Here is a 21,432-nt window from a genome sequence, read left to right as displayed (position 1 = left end):
AACAGTTTCCTGCAACAGTTACCGTAATTCCTCAAGGCTGCGGATAGCAACGGATCCCGTCCAACGCAAGTGTGAAAGTAGCCTTATTCTATAACAATTACTTGTGTTGCGTGTTATATCTGATTTTTACACGGACAGCACATGTACTGTACATATGATATTATCGTCAGGATGAGCCCTAAGTCACTTAGATCAGTCCATGCGCGATGGCTTCTGCTTTTCCTATGTGTCAGTTTTTACTACAGCTCTGCATTATTTTCATGAACCAGGAGGATCAGGATGAACAGTGTTATAGGTCCTTCACAGCTAGGAGAGAATGTGACACTGTTATGCAATGTAAACCAGGACTGATAACCTGGGCCTCCTGGAATAGCTCTTTAAGCAGTTGTCGTGATTTTGTTCCTACAGAACCTCATTCAATTCCCAAGGTTATCATTTACTCCAAGCAATGAGATTCGCCATTGAAGAAATCAATAACTCCAGTGTGCTTCTCCCCAACGTCACGCTGGGGTACGAGCTGTATGACACCTGCTCAGATTCCGCCAATATATACGGGACCCTGAAGATCCTCTCCCAATGTTCAGCGCCCTACATCAAGATGAGAAACGACTTCACTGACTATGAGATGAAAGCCATTGCACTGGTTGGACCCGCAAGCAGCAGCTTTGCTTTTGTTACAGCAAGTATATTGGGAAAATTTCTTGTACCACAGGTAAGTCTCCAGCGCTACAACTAGGATCAGACTCCAACAGGCAGATTCACACCACAAAAGTGGCAGATAAGCTTTGCCAAAATTGTACAAGATGGAGCCGGAACATTGCATGAACACATTGAATCTTTAAAGCTGCCAGCATTTTCTACACCAGAAATCCTACTCCAGTCCCACACAGAAGTAGCATTTATTGCACAAGGCAAGGAGGCACAGGCCACTTAGTAGAGGCAAGAATAGTGAGTGCAGCTCTGATGTATAATAAACGCTGCAACTCAGGATCAGTACAGGATAAGAAATGTCATGTATGTACACTGTAACTCCACCAGCAGAATAGTGAGCGCAGCTCTGAAGTATAATACAGGATGTAACTCAGGATCAGTACAGGATAAGTAATGTAATGTATGCACACAGTGACTCCACCAGCAGAATAGTGAGTGCAGCTCTGGAGCATAATACAGGATGTAACTCAGGATCAGTACAGGATAAGTAATGTAATGTATGTACACAGTGACTGCACCAGCAGAATAGTGAGTGCAGCTCTGGAGCATAATACAGGCTGTAACTCAGGATCAGTACAGGATAAGTAATGTAATGTATGTACACAGTGACTGCACCAGCAGAATAGTGAGTGCAGCTCTGGTATATAATGCAGGATGTAACTCAGGATCAGTACAGGATCAGTAATATATGTACACAGTGACTCCACCAGCAGAATAGTGAGTGCAGCTCTGGTATATAATGCTGGATGTAACTCAGGATCAGTACAGGATCAGTAATGTATGTACACAGTGACTGCACCAGCAGAATAGTGACTGCAGCTCTGGAGAATAATACAGGATGTAACTCAGGATAAGTAATGTAATGTATGTACACAGTGACTGCACCAGCAGAATAGTGAGTGCAGCTCTGGAGAATAATACAGGATGTAACTCAGGATAAGTAATGTAATGTATGTACACAGTGACTGCACCAGCAGAATAGTGAGTGCAGCTCTGGAGTATAATACAGGATGTAACTCAGGATAAGTAACCAGCAGAATAGAATACAGGATAAAAGTCAGGATCAGTTTAGACTGGCTTTTCTATGTAGAGCCATTGGATTTGTGCACCATTTCTATACACTTTAGTAGGATAGCGCAATGCCCATTTCATCCACCCTATCTATGTATATTTTGCAGATAAGTTACTCGGCTTCCAATGAGCTGCTCAGCCGTAAGCAGATCTACCCATCCTTCCTGCGCACAATTCCCAGCGACAAACTGCAAGTGGAAGTCATATTGAACTTGCTGCAGAGATTCAAGTGGACTTGGATAGCGATAGTGGGCAGCGACGACGTCTATGGCAGGCAGGGCTTACAAGACCTGTACTACCTAACCACAGACAACGGTATCTGTGTAGCCTACCAAGGGTTAATCCCGTACAGCACAGACAGGGCCAGTGTGAAGAAGATGATCGCTAGCATAGTCCAGGCTCGGGTGCGGGTAACTGTGGTTTTTTCTGCCTATTTTAACGCCAGGATATTTTTTGAAGAAGTGGTTAATGCCAATATGACGGATTATGTCTGGATTGGCAGTGAGAGCTGGTCCGTGGACTCGCAGATTGCTGGGCTACCAAATATCAAGAGCATTGGCTCAGTCCTGGGGGTCTCGGTGGGTCAGATCGATTTCCCCAAACTTCTAGACTTTGAGATCGCGTATGTTAAATCAATCAAAGCAACAAAGACAAGTTATTACGGCTGCAACCAGGTGTGTCAGTACTGTGATTCATTCACCCTGCAGAATATGTCCGTCCCCAGCCAGTTCGCCATGTCCGCCTCTTTCAATGTGTATTCTGCTGTGTACGCCATAGCCCACGGCTTGGATGAATTATTGGATTGCAAATCTGGGCAATGCAGAAATGACACCGTTTATCCTTGGCAGGTAAGAGTCTATTCACACCTGTCTCATTACTGGGACCTCCAGCAAGGACGAGATAAAGCGTCACTGAGGTTCTGTTTTACCACCTTTATGTTTCGGGGTGTTTGCCCATCATCAGTGCAAAGCAAGGGTTTTGATTTGGCTGTATGGCCACTAATTGGGGTATAAGGAATAATGTTTCTCCTTGTGGAGAGTGACATGCATGACATGACAACGTAAGGAGACTTACATGCCACGCAATGCTCCTCTGGGAAACTAAATATGTAACTTGCCTCTTCAGAAACATCCAAAAACACGTGTCTGAAAATATTGTATTTGGTTTAGCTTTTATCCTACGCCATATGGCAAGACTCGGTTGACATTGATTTTTTTTTTTTACGGATTGCTACGTCCAATAAATGCACTAGAGAGCAATTTGTACATTTAAATTCCCAGAGGAGCATTGCATGGCCTATAAGTCTCCTTACACTGCTATGTCACTCTCCACAAGAAAAAAACGTTAGAGGACTCTAGAACTAATGAGAGTGAAGATGGACACCTCCTTCACTTACTTGCTGCTGTACCCTGCACTCCTAGCCAGTCTCTATTCAGGTTCCTCACCTGTTGCTGAGCAGGAATCTGAAGCCCTGAGTGACCCTACAATAGTCCCTGGTTAGGGAGTGGGGAGGTGATGGATGCTTGACCCAACGGCTGCACTGAAACAACACATCAGGGATAGAAGACAGACAGGGGAAAAAAACAACAGACTGCTTCAAAACCAAGACTGCAGCCACCACAGAAACTTCTACAGAGGGTTTAAGCAGCTCCTTGCACCTCCAGGCCCAGCATCCAAATGGCAAAGAGAATAACTGGCACCCTCTGCTGGTAGCAGAGGGTATAAAAAGTGACTGGGAGTGGTCCAAACCGGAAACACCTGAGCTGGTAATTAGCCTGCTTGCTGGCAAGGAATACTGACATTAACCCTACAACTGTCAAAGGAAATGAAAACATGTTTAATATTGAAAGTTAAGAATGGAAAATGACTGTCAAATTCTGAATTTGTCACTAGTCTCATAAAGCAAAGAGACAGCCGTGACAAGGATGTGCCGATTCGCTCCAGTATTTGCTGGCTGAGCTGGAGGTCATGTCTCAATATAAGTCTATGAGAGCCAGAAAAAGACTTTATATAGATTTACATTGAGAGCTTGTGACTGTTACTCCTGACTTTTGGCAAATATGAAGTTGCTGTCACAATATCGGCGGATTGGGACCAGAGTGGCACCAGGAAAAACAGAAGACAACGGCTGGAAAGTATATTACTAGAGTCAAGGAATGTACATTAATAACGCCACCCCAATGCTGAAATAAAAAATGATTAAGTGGTGCGTTAATGGGCCAAATTTTATGTTTTTACACCATTTCACCTTTAATTTTTTTTTTAAGTGATCAGACAATCGCTTTACCACGTAAAAAGCTAAATATTCATCTTGCACAGATTACAGTATTGATCTCTAGTGCTGCAGCCACACAAAATGGTCTTTGTTTTGTTTTTTTTATCCCCCAGCTCCTAGAATACGTGAAGAAGGTGAATTTCACTCTCTACAATCAGTCCATCTATTTTGACAGTAATGGAGACCCAGCCACCGGCTACGACATCGTGATGTGGTCTTGGAATGATGTTACCCCGTCCTTCAGAGTCATTGGCTCATACAGTAAAGTTGCAGGAAGACTCGAGCTGAATAAAGCGCCGAAATGGCACACGAAGGATAACTCTGTGAGTCCATGTGTGCTGGAGACCAGGGCTTGTACTGCCAAAATCATTGTGCTAATGCGAAGCCAGCTCTTCTGACTACTTCCAGTGTTGGCCAACTGAGTCTATCAGATGTATTTTTATAGAGGCAGCCACTGCAGGGCCCATGTAGCCAGAGTGCTCCTGATGGTATCTTCTGCTAGAAACATATGATTGCAGCTTTTCAGACTCCCCCACTTTGGGGGTGCAGTCGACTTATTGTTTTCAATGTGGAGAAAAGTGTCTGCCTGACATAAAAGTGTTGCTCCGGTCAGTCTTCTGCAGTTTATGACCTGCCGGTTACTCCAGTGTTTTATGGAGTGCACCGTAGGTCGCTCTTCAATATAAGTCTATGAGAGCCTCGTTCTGGACCACAAAGAGTTACATTGAGAGCTTGTGACGTAACTTCTGACTTCCAACAAGTCAGAAGTTGGTGTAACTAGGCACCGCAGGACTGGAGCGATGTTGGTAAAACATGAAGACGCCAGAGGGTGAGTATAGGGTGAGACGAGACCTCAGAGTAAAAGCACCACTTCAGCGCTGAACTCCCCCCATCCCCAGTGGAGTGGTGCTTTAATCTAATATGTGTGGGGCCTTTAGTTCTAGTGATAAAAGCTAAAGTCCCCCACCCCCTGTACATAACAGACTGCTGTTGGACAACTCCCCCACTGAACTCCTATGTGCCCCCATACATAACAGACTGCTGTCGGATGATTCCCCTACTGAGCTCCTATGTACCCCATACATAACAGACTGCTGTCAAATGACTCCCCCACTAAGCTCCTATGTACCCCATACGTATCAGACTGCTGTCAAATGACTCCCCTACTGAGCTCCGATATGTGCCACTATACATAACAGACTGCTGTCGGATGACTCCCCCACTGAGCTCCTATGTGCTGTACGAGGCCGCCATGGTCACAATCCTCTGGTGTTATCTTATCTTCCTGCAAGCCAAAGAATCCAAAATCAGAGATGCCGAATCCTTATTTCCCCCAACATTATCTGAGAGAGTTCAGGGCCTCCATACAAATTAGATTGTCGCCTGAGCCCACTGATATCATATGTCTATGAGGGCCTTAAGAGAAACTATCTCATATAAAGTAGAAGAACCAGCCAGAGGGTCCTACCTCCATTCTCTCCTCCAGCCAGAATGGAGGGGTGGGTCTGAATTTTGCTATTCCTTACTGTATAGCAGCTCCAATCTTATTGGATGTCTTGAGTATAGGGAATAATGGCAGCATGATGCCCACCTTTCACTCAGCATCTTGGTACTCTTAGGCGGGCTTTGCACGTTGCGACATCGCAAGCTGATGCTGCGATGTCGCACGCGATAGTCCCCGACCCCGTCGCAGGTACGATATCTTGTGATAGCTGGCGTAGCGAAAATTATCGCTACGCCAGCTTCACATGCACTCACCTGCCCTGCGACTGTCGCTCTGGCTGACGACCCGCCTCCTTTCTAAGGGGGCGGGTCGTGCGGCGTCATAGCGACATCACACAGCAGGCGGCCAATAGCGGCGGAGGGGCGGAGATGAGCAGGATGTAAACATCCCACCCACCTCCTTCCTTCCGCATTCTGGCTGGCGGCAGGTGATGTTCCTCGCTCCTGCGGCGTTATACACAGCGATGTGTGCTGCCGCAGGAGCGAGGAACTACATCGTACCTGTCGCTGCAGCGTAATTATGAAAAAGGCGGAGCCTGCAACGATGATACGATAACGACGCTTTTGCGCTCGTTCATCGTATCATCTAGCATTTACACACTACGATCTCGAAAGTGACGCCGGGTTGTGCGTCACTTTCGATTTGACCCCACCGACATCGCACGTGCGATATTGAAACGTGCAAAGCCGCCCTTAGGCTCTAGTATTATCCCTGTGAATCCTGGAGATACCAGACTACAAGTATCCTGCAGTACGAAAAGATACATGTTATTAATCGCAGTGTTTTATCATCGTTCTTCTATGTTTGACTGCAGGTTCCTGAATCAATTTGCTCAAAGGAATGTGCGAAAGGAGAACGACGGGTGCAGATGGGATCTCATTCTTGCTGTTTCGAATGTCTACCCTGCCCCAAAATGGCTTTTGTCAACAAAACTGGTAATAAGCAGAGCTGTGTGCATGATTTGGTCACTTTAGGGCCCAATATTGCAGAAAAGGTTCAAGCAAGTCCTACAGTATACTCTCCATGTTTGTTATGTGCTCCTCCTGTTCATGTGGGTATTGTTAGAGTATTCAAGATTTCTTCTAATGCATAACCTTATACAAATTACATTTGTCTTCTACATTAAAGGCAATCTGTCACCAGATTTTTGCTATGTAATCTGACAACAGCATAATATAGGGGCATAGATCCTGATTATAGCAATGTGTCACTAAAGGCTGTTTTAGACGCTAAGATTTCATATGCAATCTCGTATGCGATGCGACACGCCCAGGTCGTATATACGATCTGCAGAGATCGTACATAGTTCGTCTCTGAGCCGTCACATGTGCATATTCTATACGATGCCACATTGATCAATATCTCGTTAGATCTACCGGACCGCAGACAGGGATAAATGATTAACATTACACGAGTTGCGTACGCCTTATAAAGCACGAAGGACAATTCGCTATGCAGTTGGTACCATCAATCATAGCGGTGGGCGTGAGGCATGGCGTGGATAGACACGCCCGCGTCGCATATGACGTACATAAGAACGATGAGGCTCGTCGTTGGTAGGGTGTCACACGTATCACTATACCGGTTTCGTTTAACAATATGAATAATATTTAGAAAATGAACGTCATGTATGCGATCAACGTTTTTGTGCACAATCAGGGTCACACGTAGGTGTCACACGCAACAACGTCACTAACGATGCCGGATGTGCGTCACTTACGACCTGACCCCACCGACATTTCATAAGATATATTGTAGCGTGTAAAGCGGGCTGCTCATTCTGATACAATCACAATTTTCTCTGTTGCAGCGCTAGCAGTTCTCTGAATGCTGAGCCCTGTATAACCCTGCCCACCCCACTGATTGGAAGATTTCTGTGTACACAGTGCATAGGCAGAAAGCTGCTAATTGGTAGTGGGCAGGGATTATATAGAGCAGTTGACTAGGAGGCTCGAGACACCTAGTCCTGTAGTGATTATTTCATGCTGAGAAAACACTGATTGTATTGAAATAGCAACACATAGCAAAGTATGTGACATATTGCTTAAATCAGGGTCTTTGCCCCTACATCATGCTGCTCTCAGATTACATAACAAAAACCTGTTGACAGATTCCTTTTAAGCATATTTTGACTTCTACAAGGTTTGCCATGTTTAGTTATGTTTTTATGGCTTACCTCTCCACAATTTTCTTTCCCTTGTAGGGTTAGATTAAAAAAAAAGTTCAAGTCAAACTTTAGGCACTTTTTTATCATACTCCTTGGTAGCACATTTAGGCTTCTTTCACACGTCCGACTTTTATGGTCTGAGTACAGACCATGATGTCCAGAACATCCGCCGTGTCCTGGCATGAACCCAACAATCTCATGTGCATGTATAAGGCCGTTGTGTTTTGATCAGTAGACTGTCATGATTACTTTGGGATAGCAGGGAACCAGGGTCCCTAAGGAGTCCTTCAAGATAGGGAACCTTATGCTATCCCTAATCTCAGGGATACTACTAATGGTGGAGAGGCCTGAGTCTCCTTCTTGGCCCTGCTCCTGACCAGTCCCGATCGGATTCCCCATCCCCGTTCCCTCAGGGAGGGATGGGACAGGAGTGTGTAGAAACCACAGATAAAGACAGACAATGGAAAAACCCAAACTTTGTCACACAGCGCACACACAAAGGTAAAGACAATAAGAGATTTAGGAGGAAAAACAAGAGCAGAAAGGAAGCTACAAAACAGGGGTACTCTCCACAACCGCACCAAGCAAAGAGCACAACTGTCACCAGAGAGTCTGGAGCACCACACAGATGTGTGTCACAGACCAACATAGAATAAACTATAGCTGGCAAGGGGAGAAGGCTTCCACCAGCATAAATAGGATGGAAGCAGATGTGATAGGTTTCCCCACATGTCATTAAAGGAGCAAGCAGACTAACAGATTAACTCTTGCTAGCCTGCCTTTGAATTAGCACACAGCAGGTCAATGCCCGTCTGCCTGTGTTGAACCCAGACAGAAGACAAACCATTGGCCAGAGTGTGAAAATCTGCAATCTGAATAGAGCTCAATGCCGCCATGACAGTTAGAGAAGTTTGTGAAAAACTCTGTGACAAACACCCACTGTCTCTCTGGATATCCCGGTCCGAGTACTCACCCAGGCGCGGGATTCCTTATCCACCTTCAAAAACCTAATAGACACATATATAACGCTGTTGAGCTATGGTCAGTGCACCAACGGCTGGTTTGGACTTCAATGTTTGTACTCAGACCTTGAATGTTAGATGTGAGAAATCGGCCTAAGATGCCAAAGATCTTGCAATTTCGTATTGACTTGGATTTAGTAATGAGATTTTTAAGGCAGAGCAACAAAGGCAAAACTAATCGAGATATCATACATGGCATTTAATACTGATGTGAAGCCCCACAGGTGTTGTATCGGTGCATACCTTCAGGGACTCCACGTAGCTGGTGCTGGTCACAGGTAGGGAATCTTCGGTTTTGATCGTGACGCCACTCTCAGTATTGCGGTCAGTGGGGACCGCCACTGCAGGTTAGGGGACGCCTGGGGCTGATGGTGGGTGCAGTCGGATGTAGTAGCCTCCTGAGAGTGAGGCAAGCCCCAGGGCCCGGTGTGGGTTTGTAGTACCACAAGTCGCAGAATGACTCAAACACAGTCTAAAAGTCTTTCAATGTGTTTACTCACTGTTGGGAGGTCACGGTGAGATGCCCGGGCGACACTGTGATAACCAGGTGGAACCAGGAATTCCAGGAGGCCGTTCTGAGGGTAGCTGTCCACTCGCCTTCCTTGCACCCCTTCTGTTTTAGGAGGGTCCTTTGCTTGAAGCGTGGTAGGACCCCTCCAGGGAAGCTGTTACCACCCTGCTCCCCTCTCTCTGGCTCGTCTGCCGGCAGCGTGGCCTTGGTGGGATCGCTTCTGGCTCCGTCCCCTTATGGGCCTGCTGATTGCTGCCTGGCCCGAGCGCTACGTAGTAGTGGTGGGGGCCTGGAGTATCCCCACCTGTAGATTGAGCAGCTCTGGCTGGTTTGCTGCCTGGACTGGGGATCTAGTTCCCCTTATGTGCTCGGATACCGGGATCTCCGTACTCAGCCACCCCTCTTTCTCTGGATGCTCTTCAGGCCGACCCACGGTACTCCGTTCTCCTCCGCTTCCAGCTACAGCACTCCTCAGGACCTCTCTACCCGAGAGCTTCTCTGCTCCCCTCCTTACACTTCAACCTCCTGCTCTCCACTCCACTTCCTCTCTCTCCGCCCTGCTTCCTAGCAACCAGCCCCTGAACACACCCCCAGCTGGGAATTGGAAGTTAACCCCTGCTGGCTACCCAAGGGTCCCCTCTGGTGATGTGGGAGGCCTGGTCACTATATGTTTGTGTGTGCACCTCATCCTGGCCTTTGGAGATTACCTGGAAGCATTGTTCCCGCATGGGTGCAATACTCTGTGGTGCCTGACCAGGTCAGGGGCGCCACATTCCCCCTTAGTTATCATCAGCACGTCCTCGGGCTGCAAAGACAAGAGAAAAGCAAAAGGTAATTACAAACTTTTCCCACACAGGGGCAATTATTTACATTTAAACATGCCAGGTACCATTTCACCACCAACCACCCACATGTCCGAACCCCACCCAAAAACCTCCAGGAGGTAGGTCACCGGTCCTTTTGGTAACCAGGTCTGGGCCATCACATTCCCCAGACCTTTCCTCCAATCTTCCTCTCCTGAGGAGAGTGGTGTAAGGTAGGCCCCATAAACAGGCGTACCCGCTTCCGAGTGTTGGAGGGCAGGCCCCATAAACAGGCGTGCCCCCTTGTTGGTGCAGAGCCATGCCCCTCAGCAGGCAGACTCTGTGGTTGATACCAAAAAGGCAACTTTTTACAATGAAAAGTTTGTGGTTAAAGCCAGTTCATAACCAGTGGTCTAATATTTTAAGGAGGTCTCACAATAGTCCTTGTGGGCACATTTCGCTTAAACGTTACTTAACTATAACAGGTTAAACATTACATTTCATACCGTCACTTTCAACTAAACTGTACTTTCTCTATAGTGTAATGGGAGCTGACCAAAGTTGCTGCGGGTTGATCTACGCAGTACTATACTGTCATCTGTCTGAGGTTGTGTCCTCCCACCCGATGTATGTGTCTCAATGTGAATACTGGGTGTACTGGGTATTGATACCAATGCGTGGTTTTCTGCTTCAGCTACATTTGGCACTTCTAGGTTCTGAACAGGTTCTTCTGGGTCTCTTACTTCTCTAGATTGAGTGAATGTAATGACTGGAATAACAACGGCTCCATTGTATTGAGGCCAACTTGCTGGAAAATCTCCAAGCGCGGTATGGATCATCCTTTCTTTTGGTCCTTGAACTGGCAAAAGGTTGGGAATTTCTTCAGGGATTCTTAGTTGTTCAGGACATTTCTTTAAGCGATCTCTGGAAACGACAGCTGTTGTTTTTCCTCCATCTTTGCTGATAAGGCATGTCTTTTCATTGCTAAGCGTTGATGGTAATACGGTGTAGGGTTCTTCTTCCCAATGATTGTCAAGTTTATGACGCCTTCTCTTTCCTTTGAGAACTATGTCTCCTGGCATCAAAGGAACAGCAGGTGCTTTTCGATTGTAGGCCTTTTCTTGTTTCTCACGCTGCTGATTCAGACTTCGCTCCACACACTCTTGTACTTTCTTATATTGGGCTTGGCGGTTGGAATCCCAATCAGCACCTTGTAGATGGTCTTCAGGGGTTTCAACTCCCATTTCCAGATCTACTGGCAATCTCCCTGGTCTGGCCCTCATCAGGTATGCCGGTGTGCAGTTCGTGGAACTCACAGGGATGTTGTTATACATGTCCACTAGATCGGGCAGTTTTTCCGGCCACTGACTTCGTTCCTCCAATGGGAGCGTCTTCAGAAGATCGAGAATGATGTGGTTCATCTTCTCACACATGCCATTGGCCTGGGGATGGTAAGCCGTAGTACGGATCTTCTGGCAGCCGTATAGGTTACAAAACTCCTTAAACACTTCAGCTTCAAAGGCTGGTCCTTGGTCAGTGAGCACTTGATCTGGATAGCCATGTGGTCGACAGAAGTGTGTCTGGAAAGCTTTGGCTGCAGTTTGACCTGTCAAGTCCTTGACTGGTACTACCACCAGGAATCTGGAGTAGTGGTCAACCATAGTGAGAGCGTAGTTGTAGCCTTGTCTGCTGGGTGCCAACTTTACATGGTCCAGGGCCACGATCTCCAGGGGCCGTTTAGTTTGGATTGGCTGGAGTGGTGCTCTCTGGCTGTGCTGGTCTTTTCTTCTAAGATTGCAGGGCCCGCAGTTTCGACACCACTTCTCTAGGGCAGATCTCATGCCCACCCAGTAGAATCTTACTTTAAGTAGGGCCTCCAGTTTCTTCCAACCAAAGTGGCCTGCACCATTGTGATAGGCTTCTAGCACCATCCTCGTATCCTTCTGTGGTACAATCACTTGCCACACCTTCTCATGCGTCCTCGGGTCAATGATGCTCCTGTAAAGTTTGTCTTGATAGATGAATAATCGACCCCTCTCCTTCCATAGGTACTGTGCCTCAGGTGGGGCTCCTTTGTCAAGGCTGGCGCCCGGCTGGCTGATCAGTTTCTTTACCAAGCCTACCGCTGGATCATTTTCCTGGGTCTCCTTCCAGTTGTAGTGAGGTAGTGGGTTCAGGGTCACCTCTTGGCGGTTGGCACGCGACTGCCGACACTGTTTTGCTCCATGGCGATGGAACGCTGGCAGTTCAATCTCTTCAAGATCATCTTCATCTTCACCCTCGTCTGCTAGGTGAGGCATCCTGGACAGAGCATCTGCATTGCCGTTCTTGCGGCCAGCTCGATACTTGACAGTAAAGTCATAATTCGCCAGTCGGGCTACCCAACGCTGCTCCATGGCACCCAATTTAGCAGTATCCAAGTGAGTCAGGGGGTTGTTGTCCGTGAAGACAGTGAATTTGGTGGCTGCCAGGTAGTGCTTGAACCGCTCTGTGATAGCCCATACCATGGCCAGGAACTCTAGCTTGAATGAGCTATAATTCTCCGGGTTTCTTTCAGTAGGCCTGAGCTTCCTGCTGGCGTAAGCAATCACACGCTCTTTGCCTCCCTGCATTTGTGAAAGCACTGCTCCCAGTCCCACATTACTGGCATCTGTGTACAGTACGAATGGCAGACCGTAGTCAGGATAGGCTAGGATCTCTTCACCCGTCAAGGCCCCTTTCATTTGTCTGAAGGAGTGTTCTTCTGCTTCTCCCCAGTGAAATGGCGGGCCGGTGATCTTTCCTTTCTTCTTTGGGTGGCCTACCAGGAGCTCTTGCAAAGGCGCTGCCATTTTCGTGTAGCCCTTGATGAACCTTCTGTAGTAGCCTACCAAGCCAAGGAACTGACGTACCTCCCGGACGGTAGTAGGTGTGGGCCATTCCTGGATGACTGTGACCTTCTCTGGGTCCGGTGCTACTCCTTCTGCACTGACCACGTGACCTAGGTACTGGACCTTTGGCTTCAGTAAATGGCACTTGGATGGTTTCAGCTTCATTCCATATCGGGATAGTGCTTCAAAGACTTCAGCCAGGTGTTTCAGGTGGTCCTCGTAGGTCTTGGAGTACACGATGACATCATCCAGGTAGAGCAGGACGGTTTCAAAGTTGAGGTGCCCTAGGCAGCATTCCATAAGCCTCTGGAAGGTCCCGGGGGCATTGCAGAGTCCAAATGGCATGCTGTTGAACTCACAGAGGCCCATTGGGGTGGTGAAGGCCGTCTTCTCCCGATCTTCTTCTGCTACAGATACTTGCCAGTAGCCACTAGTAAGATCTAGGGTAGAAAAGTAGTTAGAGGTTTTTAAGGCAGCGAGGGATTCCTCTATCCTTGGCAAAGGGTAGGCATCCTTGTGTGTTATCTGATTTATCCGTCTGTAATCCACACACATCCTCATCGTGCCATCCTTCTTTCTTACCAGGACCAGGGGAGCCGCCCAGGGGCTGCAACTGTCCCTAATGACTCCTGCCTTCTTCATGTCCTTCAGCATGTCCTTTGTGCGCTGGTAATGGGCTGGTGGGATAGGCCTATGTCTTTCCTTAATGGGAGGATGACTGCCTGTGGGTATGTGATGTTGCACCCCTTTGATCCTACCAAAGTCTAGTGGGTTCTTACTAAAGACCTGCTCATATTCCTGCACGACCCTGTAAACCCCATGTTTCTGGTAGTCGGGTGTAGAGTCAGTCCCCACGTGTAGTTTCTGACACCAATCCTCTAACTGCTTTTGGGAGGTCTCGTCCTCTGTTGAGTCAGCTTGTGTCAGGGGACCTACGGGTGTTATGGCGTCATTTGAACACGTAAACAGTTTGGCTATGGTAGCGTACCTTGGTAGTCTGGCTTCCTCCTCCCCACAGTTCAACACCCGTACAGGCACTCGTCCCTTGTGTACATCAACTACCCCCCTGGCTACCAGAATCGTGGGCCAGTGGTCTGAATGAGTGGGCTCTAGTACAGCCTGGTAATCTTGTCCTCTGAGACCTACCGCTGCTCTACACCACATCATCATTTCACTCCGTGGGGGTATCACAATGGGGTTAGCATCCATCACCCGTACACTACCAATCTCACCGCCAGTCTGTTTTACCTGTTGTTTCCTCAGAATGATTCGGATCTCCTTTTGCAAGGCCCTTTGCGACCTGCCGTCAGCACCTTCAACAATCTGGTGAAGCAACAACAACACTTCCCCTAGACAATTTTCTATGACATTAGTGCCTAAAATCATTTGCGGGTTCCTTTCTCTAACATCAGTGTCCACAACAATCAGTCCTTGTCCCTTCATTTCCTGCCTTCCCACCTTTATGGTTACCTCTTTGACCCCGATCTGGTCTATAGGCTGTCCGTTGGCAGCATAGATGGTGAGGGAGGGGTCCGGTGGCCGGAGATCGTCGTCCGACCAAAACCTCCGATAAAGGACATACGGGATCGTGGTGACCTGAGAGCCGGTGTCCAATAATGCCGGGGTAGGGATCCCGTCCAAGACGATGGACAGGACAGGACGTCCACCCACGTACTGATCACAGCAGCGACTTGGGCCTGATCTTCTAAATCCTGAGGACTGGCCCTCGGCCCCAGGTTTGACTCGTTTAAAGGACAGGCCCTTGCATAGTGACCTGCCTTCTGGCAACGACGACGATGGGTTGTCCAGCTGAGTCATAGCGATCACTGCTCCTGCCTCGAGTTGGGGGACCCCTTCTCCTCCGCATCCAAGGGACGTCCTCTGGGTTGTCGGCTAGCAGGATCTGATGAGGGACTTTGGTTTCTGAGGGCAACTGCATTGCTTTCAGGATTTGTGCGACGTCCTTAGTGAGCTGCTGCACCTGGGAGGATAGCGTACTTATGGTCTCTGCTGGCGCGTTGAGTCCTTTTGCAGTCATCAGGGCCTGCGTGGAGGATTCCGCTCCTGCAGCCGTGGAACTGGCAGGGTCTGTGTCCACAGGGGGTTGGAGTGCTTTCACTGCCCGGTCTTTCAGAATGGCAAAGTCCACGTCGGGGTGTTCTAGGGACCACAGCTTCATCTGCTTCCCATCCTCAGGAGAGCGCAGGCCCCGCAGGAATTGTTCCTTCATCATCCGGTTTCCTTCCTGGTCACTGACAGGGTCCACCAGCTTGAGAGCCCGTAGTGCAGCCTGCAGCCTGAGGGCATAGTCTCTTATACTATCTTGGGGCTTCTGACGGCAGTGATAGAAGTCCGTTCTCAGCTCTCCCTCCGTGCGGTGTTCAAAAGCAGCTGCTAGTTTGGCAAAGATGGTCTCAACAGAGCTCCGGTCATCATTGGCCCAGGACTCAGCTTCCAATTCTGCTGCTCCAGTCAATTGTCCCAGCACCACAGCGGCCCTCTGTTTACCAGTCATCGCGTGCATGTCTAGCAGGGTGTTGATCTTTTTCTTAAACCCGGTCAGCGTGTCTATTTTACCAGCGTATTGAGGCAGCCATTGCGCTCCTGGGGCATACAACAAGGACACTGGCATTATGGGGGCGACTTCGGCCGGCGCAGCTGCGACCGCGGCACCGGCACCAGGCGCTGCGGCGTCCAGCGCGACAGGGGCTGGCATCGCTTGGGCTGCGTCGCCCTGACCAGGGGCATTACCTCCTGCAGCGTCCATTTTTCTTCAGAAATCCCCGCGCTCCCTTTCCACTTCCTGGGTCAGAACGCTCTCTGAATTGTGGGGATTCTGGGGCGGCCACACCTCTTCGTGGGCGGTGCTCTTCTCCCTCGCGCGGGCTGCAGCGCGCGCTTTTGAAGATGGCAATATGGCGGCGGTTCAATTTTTGCGGTCGGACCTCTGAGGCACACGGTCACCTGTCTGAACAGGTCTAGTCCTTATCCTGTTCGTGACGCCAGATGTGAAGCCCCACAGGTGTTGTATCGGTGCATACCTTCAGGGACTCCACGTAGCTGGTGCTGGTCACAGGTAGGGAATCTTCGGTTTTGATCGTGACGCCACTCTCAGTATTGCGGTCAGTGGGGACCGCCACTGCAGGTTAGGGGACGCCTGGGGCTGATGGTGGGTGCAGTCAGATGTAGTAGCCTCCTGAGAGTGAGGCAAGCCCCAGGGCCCGGTGTGGGTTTGTAGTACCACAAGTCGCAGAATGACTCAAACACAGTCTAAAAGTCTTTCAATGTGTTTACTCACTGTTGGGAGGTCACGGTGAGATGCCCGGGCGACACTGTGATAACCAGGTGGAACCAGGAATTCCAGGAGGCCGTTCTGAGGGTAGCTGTCCACTCGCCTTCCTTGCACCCCTTCTGTTTTAGGAGGGTCCTTTGCTTGAAGCGTGGTAGGACCCCTCCAGGGAAGCTGTTACCACCCTGCTCCCCTCTCTCTGGCTCGTCTGCCGGCAGCGTGGCCTTGGTGGGATCGCTTCTGGCTCCGTCCCCTTATGGGCCTGCTGATTGCTGCCTGGCCCGAGCGCTACGTAGTAGTGGTGGGGGCCTGGAGTATCCCCACCTGTAGATTGAGCAGCTCTGGCTGGTTTGCTGCCTGGACTGGGGATCTAGTTCCCCTTATGTGCTCGGATACCGGGATCTCCGTACTCAGCCACCCCTCTTTCTCTGGATGCTCTTCAGGCCGACCCACGGTACTCCGTTCCCCTCCGCTTCCAGCTACAGCACTCCTCAGGACCTCTCTACCCGAGAGCTTCTCTGCTCCCCTCCTTACACTTCAACCTCCTGCTCTCCACTCCACTTCCTCTCTCTCCGCCCTGCTTCCTAGCAACCAGCCCCTGAACACACCCCCAGCTGGGAATTGGAAGTTAACCCCTGCTGGCTACCCAAGGGTCCCCTCTGGTGATGTGGGAGGCCTGGTCACTATATGTTTGTGTGTGCACCTCATCCTGGCCTTTGGAGATTACCTGGAAGCATTGTTCCCGCATGGGTGCAATACTCTGTGGTGCCTGACCAGGTCAGGGGCGCCACACTAGTCACCTCAACTTGATGTTCTCACTTTCGCCTATAAGCTAAACATACAGAACATCCAACAAAATCCTTAATTACATATTATATATTATTATATATTATATATATTATATTATTATTTTTTATTATCATTATATGTAATTCTTGCAGATTTTGGCAAGGATTAGCTGCAGATTTTTTAGTGGCTTTGTGGTAGAGTTTTTCTGCACTTTTTTTTTTATATATATATATATATATCTCCTTATTGATCACCAGAAGCCTTCTCGTCCTTCAAATATAGACAGAAGTTGACAGATTGAATGGTCCGATCTTTGCCAGACAATAAGGGGCACTTTGCACACTACGACAGATGCTTGCGATGCCGAGCGCGATAGTCCCCGCCCCCGTCGCATGGCGATATGGTGATAGCGAACATTATCGCTACGGCAGCTTCACATGCACTCACGTGCCCTGCGACGTCGCTCTGGCCGGCGACCCGCCTCCTTATTAAGGGGGCGGGTCGTGCGGCATCATAGCGACGTCACACGGCAGGCGGCCAATAGAAGCGGAGGGGCGGAGCTGAGCGGGATGTAAACATCTCGCCCACCTCCGTCCTTCCGCATAGCCGGCGTGAGCCGCAGGCTGCAGGTAAGGTGATGTTCCTCGCTCCTGCGGCTTCACACACAGCGATGTGTGCTGCCGCAGGAACAAGGAACTACATCGTAACATTGGTCCTTCCGAAATTATGGAAATGACCGATGCTACACCGATGATAAGATTTGGACGTTTTTGCGCTCCTTAATCGTATCAAAAAGGATTTACACACTACAATATCGACTGCGACGCCGGATGTGCTTCACTTTCGATTTGACCCCACCGACATTGCAGCTGCAATGTCGTAGTGTGCAAAGTGCCCCTTAGGCTACTGGTCAGTGAAGCTGACAATCCACATGGACATAGTGGTCTGCTGTACAAGAAGAAAAATGAGTGCTCAATGTTACCCCCAGACCATGAGAACCCTACCCCCGCTGGTGTAGCATTTGCCTATGGTTACTATCTCACTTATGTCTTGCAGATCTCTACACCTGCCAGTCATGTGGGTCTCAACAGTGGTCGCCCATGAAGAGTGAGACCTGCTACAACAGAACCATAGAATATCTTCCTTGGACTGATCCATTGTCCCTTGTCCTTCTCTCTATAGTCACTTTGTTGCTCCTATTAATTGCAGCAATCGCAGGTATATTCCTTATGAATCTCAGTACCCCGGTGGTGAAGTCAGCGGGAGGGAAGATGTGTTTGCTGATGTTATGGACTTTGGCATGCTCCTGTTGCACCCTGTATTGTTATTTCGGTAGGCCAGGTGTGGTCTCTTGTATGCTGAGACAACCCATCTTCTCTGTTAGCTTCACCGTTTGTTTTTCTTGCATCGTGGTCCATTCATTCCAGATCATCTGCATCTTCAAAATGGCCACCTACATGCCCAAAGTGTACGACATGTGGGTGAAGAAGAATGGTTCGGATATCTTCATCGCAGTCAGCACCGCTTGTCAGGTCCTGATCTGTGTCATCTGGATGGTGGTAAAGCCGCCTCAACCCATTGAAGACTATGCCACATTCCCAGAGCAGATCATACTCAAGTGCTCCGAGACGGCCTCTTTGGGCTCCATTGCTCAGGTTGCTTACATCGGGCTCCTGAGCATGTTGTGCTTCACCTTCTGCTACATGGGCAAAGATTTACCAGACAATTACAATGAGGCAAAATGTATCTCCTTCAGTTTATTAGTCTATTTCTTCTCCTGGATTGCATTCTTCACCACTTATATCATCTACCAGGGGAAATACATAGCAGCCGTCAACGTGACTGCTGTGTTAGTCAGTGTGATGGGGATTCTTATCGGTTACTTTATTCCGAAGTGTTACGTTATTCTCTTCAGGCCAAAACTCAACACAACTGAGCATTTCCAGTCTGCCATTCAGAACTACACTAAGAAACAGTCTGCTGCAGACTAGGGCACCCGCCATCATTGTCTTCTTGTATATTACTAGAGAAGAGCAGTTTGTTTTATGCTGCCCTAGATCCGTGTCCAGTAGTCCGGTCCTCCGCACCAGCCAGTCTTCTCTTCTGCTTCTCACATCCTCAACCAGCTCCCAGGGTACCTCGGATGCTTACTTCACCCTGCAACATCCTATAAGGCCAAGTCACTAGATTTCCAAAAGGACCGGAATGGACACTGCAGCGTAAATCAAATTGCTGATCTCTATATAGCACCTGAAGACAAGCAAAACCAGAGGGACAAGAGGACACATAGGGCATGTGCCCTGGATTGTCCATCTCCAAGCCTCTTCCCACCTACCCATCACATTCTACTTGCAATATGTACCTGGCGGTCACCATACATAGGGGTGGCTTATATGTGTCTCAAATCTGGGGCTTTCACTACTCAGGAAAATAATGCTCTCTTGTTTATTCCTGTCCTGCAGAGTAGATGAGGAGGGGGGCATGCATTCGATAGGACTCTACTTAAGTCTACTGGTTCATGTGTGTCCATAACTCCCATAGACTTCATTGGTGAGTTTGCTGTGCATCAGCATTGAAAGAAGCACTCCCAGACTGCGAAGTCTTGTCAACGCCCTGATTTCTAGAAAGTGGTACAGATTCTTTATAATTAAGACACTCAGTTCGAATAATATATTTGTCAATGTATTGACAAGAGGCATCTTACAGAAATACATTGACAAATCCCCTCTCATCCCATTCTTTATCTGCTACCTCCCTTCACACAGAAGACAATAAAACTGGCTACCTGCAGTCGCCACCAGGGGGAGCTCAGCACAGACAAAGTTATACAGCTACCAATGAAGTGAATGAGAGCTGTAAGTGTCTCTATGGGTCCCCTAGTGGTGGCAGCAGGAACATGCTGTGGATCTATGACAGCAGGAATAATTCAGAGTCCAGCTCCCTTCTCACCAGTAGCCCCATAGCAATGCAGTGGTCTACCTCTAAGATGAGCACAACAATGTACATGAGCATGGACAGCCATCTCTCTTATATTTGGATGTGGTAAGGGACCAGGTATATTCCAAGGCCCAAAATCTGTTTATTATAAAATCCAAAAAGTCTGGTTATCTGACATTTTTCCACCTTCACAACCCAAAAATCAGAAAGCAAGCAAGACAATCAGCACGTTCTTCTGGTTCTAAACAATTCTAATAGCAAAGTTTGTATTATTACCATTTGGGATTTTTTTGTATTGAGGATTTGAAGGAGATTTAAAAACTTTTCTAAAAAACGACATTCAATAATCTATAATTTCTGACAATCTGATCCCATTATTTTCCCATGATGCCGGATTAAATTAAAGTTTCCAGATTTGTGACTACACATGGTTTTGATTTAACTATTCCATGGTTGCTATTTCTGGAGGTTTTCTTGCCTTTGTTTTCATGCAGTATTATGTATAAAACTATTATAGGATGTTTGCTCCTGTTAATAAACATGATTTACTCATCGTATTGTCAATTATTTAGAAATACAATGTTCTTTTTAGAGAAGGTCTAGTGTTAACTTGTGATTTCATAGGCACTTATTCTGGACTACAGCATCATAATATATCAGCTACAGTTTGCTTGAGTTCATACATCAGGTGACAACCGCTGGTCTCCATCATCCTATGTGGCCTGTAGTTGTCACTGAGAGCCTCCAGGTTTTCCTACTGTAAGGAGGTAGATGAGAGAGGACGCACACAGTTCATGTCTCACAGAGTGTCTGCAAGAAAACATCGCCATCTGATGGTCAGAAATGATGGAGAAAGGACAAGCAGGAACTTAAGAGTGAAGTGCATGTTTCCTCAGGATACAGATTGGAGGAGACTATGGGTCAGGTGATAGCTGTGGTGCAATTACTAACTATAAAAGGCTTGACAAGACCGAGTTTTGGTGTAGTCAGCACCTGAACCTATAGCAGGAAAGTCGTGTGAGCAGCAGAGTAGGCTTACAGTCACCAGATCCTAGAGAAGACCTGGGACCAGATCTGAGCAAAGACCGGAGAACAGTTCCGAGCAAAGAACTGAGACCATATCCGAGAGAAGACCTGAGACCAGATCCTAGAGAAGACCTGAGACCAGATCCTAGAGAAGACCTGGAACCAGATCCAAGAGAAGACCTGAGAACAGATCCAAGCAAAGACCTGAGACCAGATCCGAGAAAAGACCTGAGACCATATCAGAGAGAAAACCTGAGACCAGATCCAAGACAAGACTTGAAACCAGATCCAAGACAGAACTTGAGACCAGATCCGAGAGAGGATTTGAGACCAGATGCAAAAAAAGACCCAAAACCAGATCCGAGCTAAGACCTGAGACCAGATCCGAGAGAAGACCTGAGACTAGATCCAAGAGAAGACCTGACCCAACAAGGCTAGAGCCAAGAGAGATGACTAG

General features: G+C 48.2%; 1 protein-coding gene across 1 annotated transcript; it reads left to right on the top strand.

Moving 5' to 3' along the window:
- Window positions 1-415: 415 nt before the first annotated feature.
- On the top strand, window positions 416-20,433 carry TAS1R1 (taste 1 receptor member 1). Its single transcript, XM_075327690.1, has 5 exons — window positions 416-712; window positions 1,890-2,630; window positions 4,171-4,380; window positions 6,376-6,496; window positions 18,069-20,433. Exons 1-5 carry the CDS (start codon window positions 449-451, stop codon window positions 19,001-19,003), a joined length of 2,271 nt encoding a protein of 756 aa, XP_075183805.1. The 5' UTR covers window positions 416-448; the 3' UTR covers window positions 19,004-20,433.
- The last annotated feature ends 999 nt before the right edge of the window (window positions 20,434-21,432 follow it).

The sequence above is a fragment of the Anomaloglossus baeobatrachus genome, chromosome 11 (genome assembly GCF_048569485.1).
Source record: "Anomaloglossus baeobatrachus isolate aAnoBae1 chromosome 11, aAnoBae1.hap1, whole genome shotgun sequence".
Taxonomy (NCBI): domain Eukaryota; kingdom Metazoa; phylum Chordata; class Amphibia; order Anura; family Aromobatidae; genus Anomaloglossus; species Anomaloglossus baeobatrachus.
The sequence above is the reverse complement of the archived record's forward strand: the minus strand, read 5'-3'. Positions and strand labels throughout refer to the sequence as shown.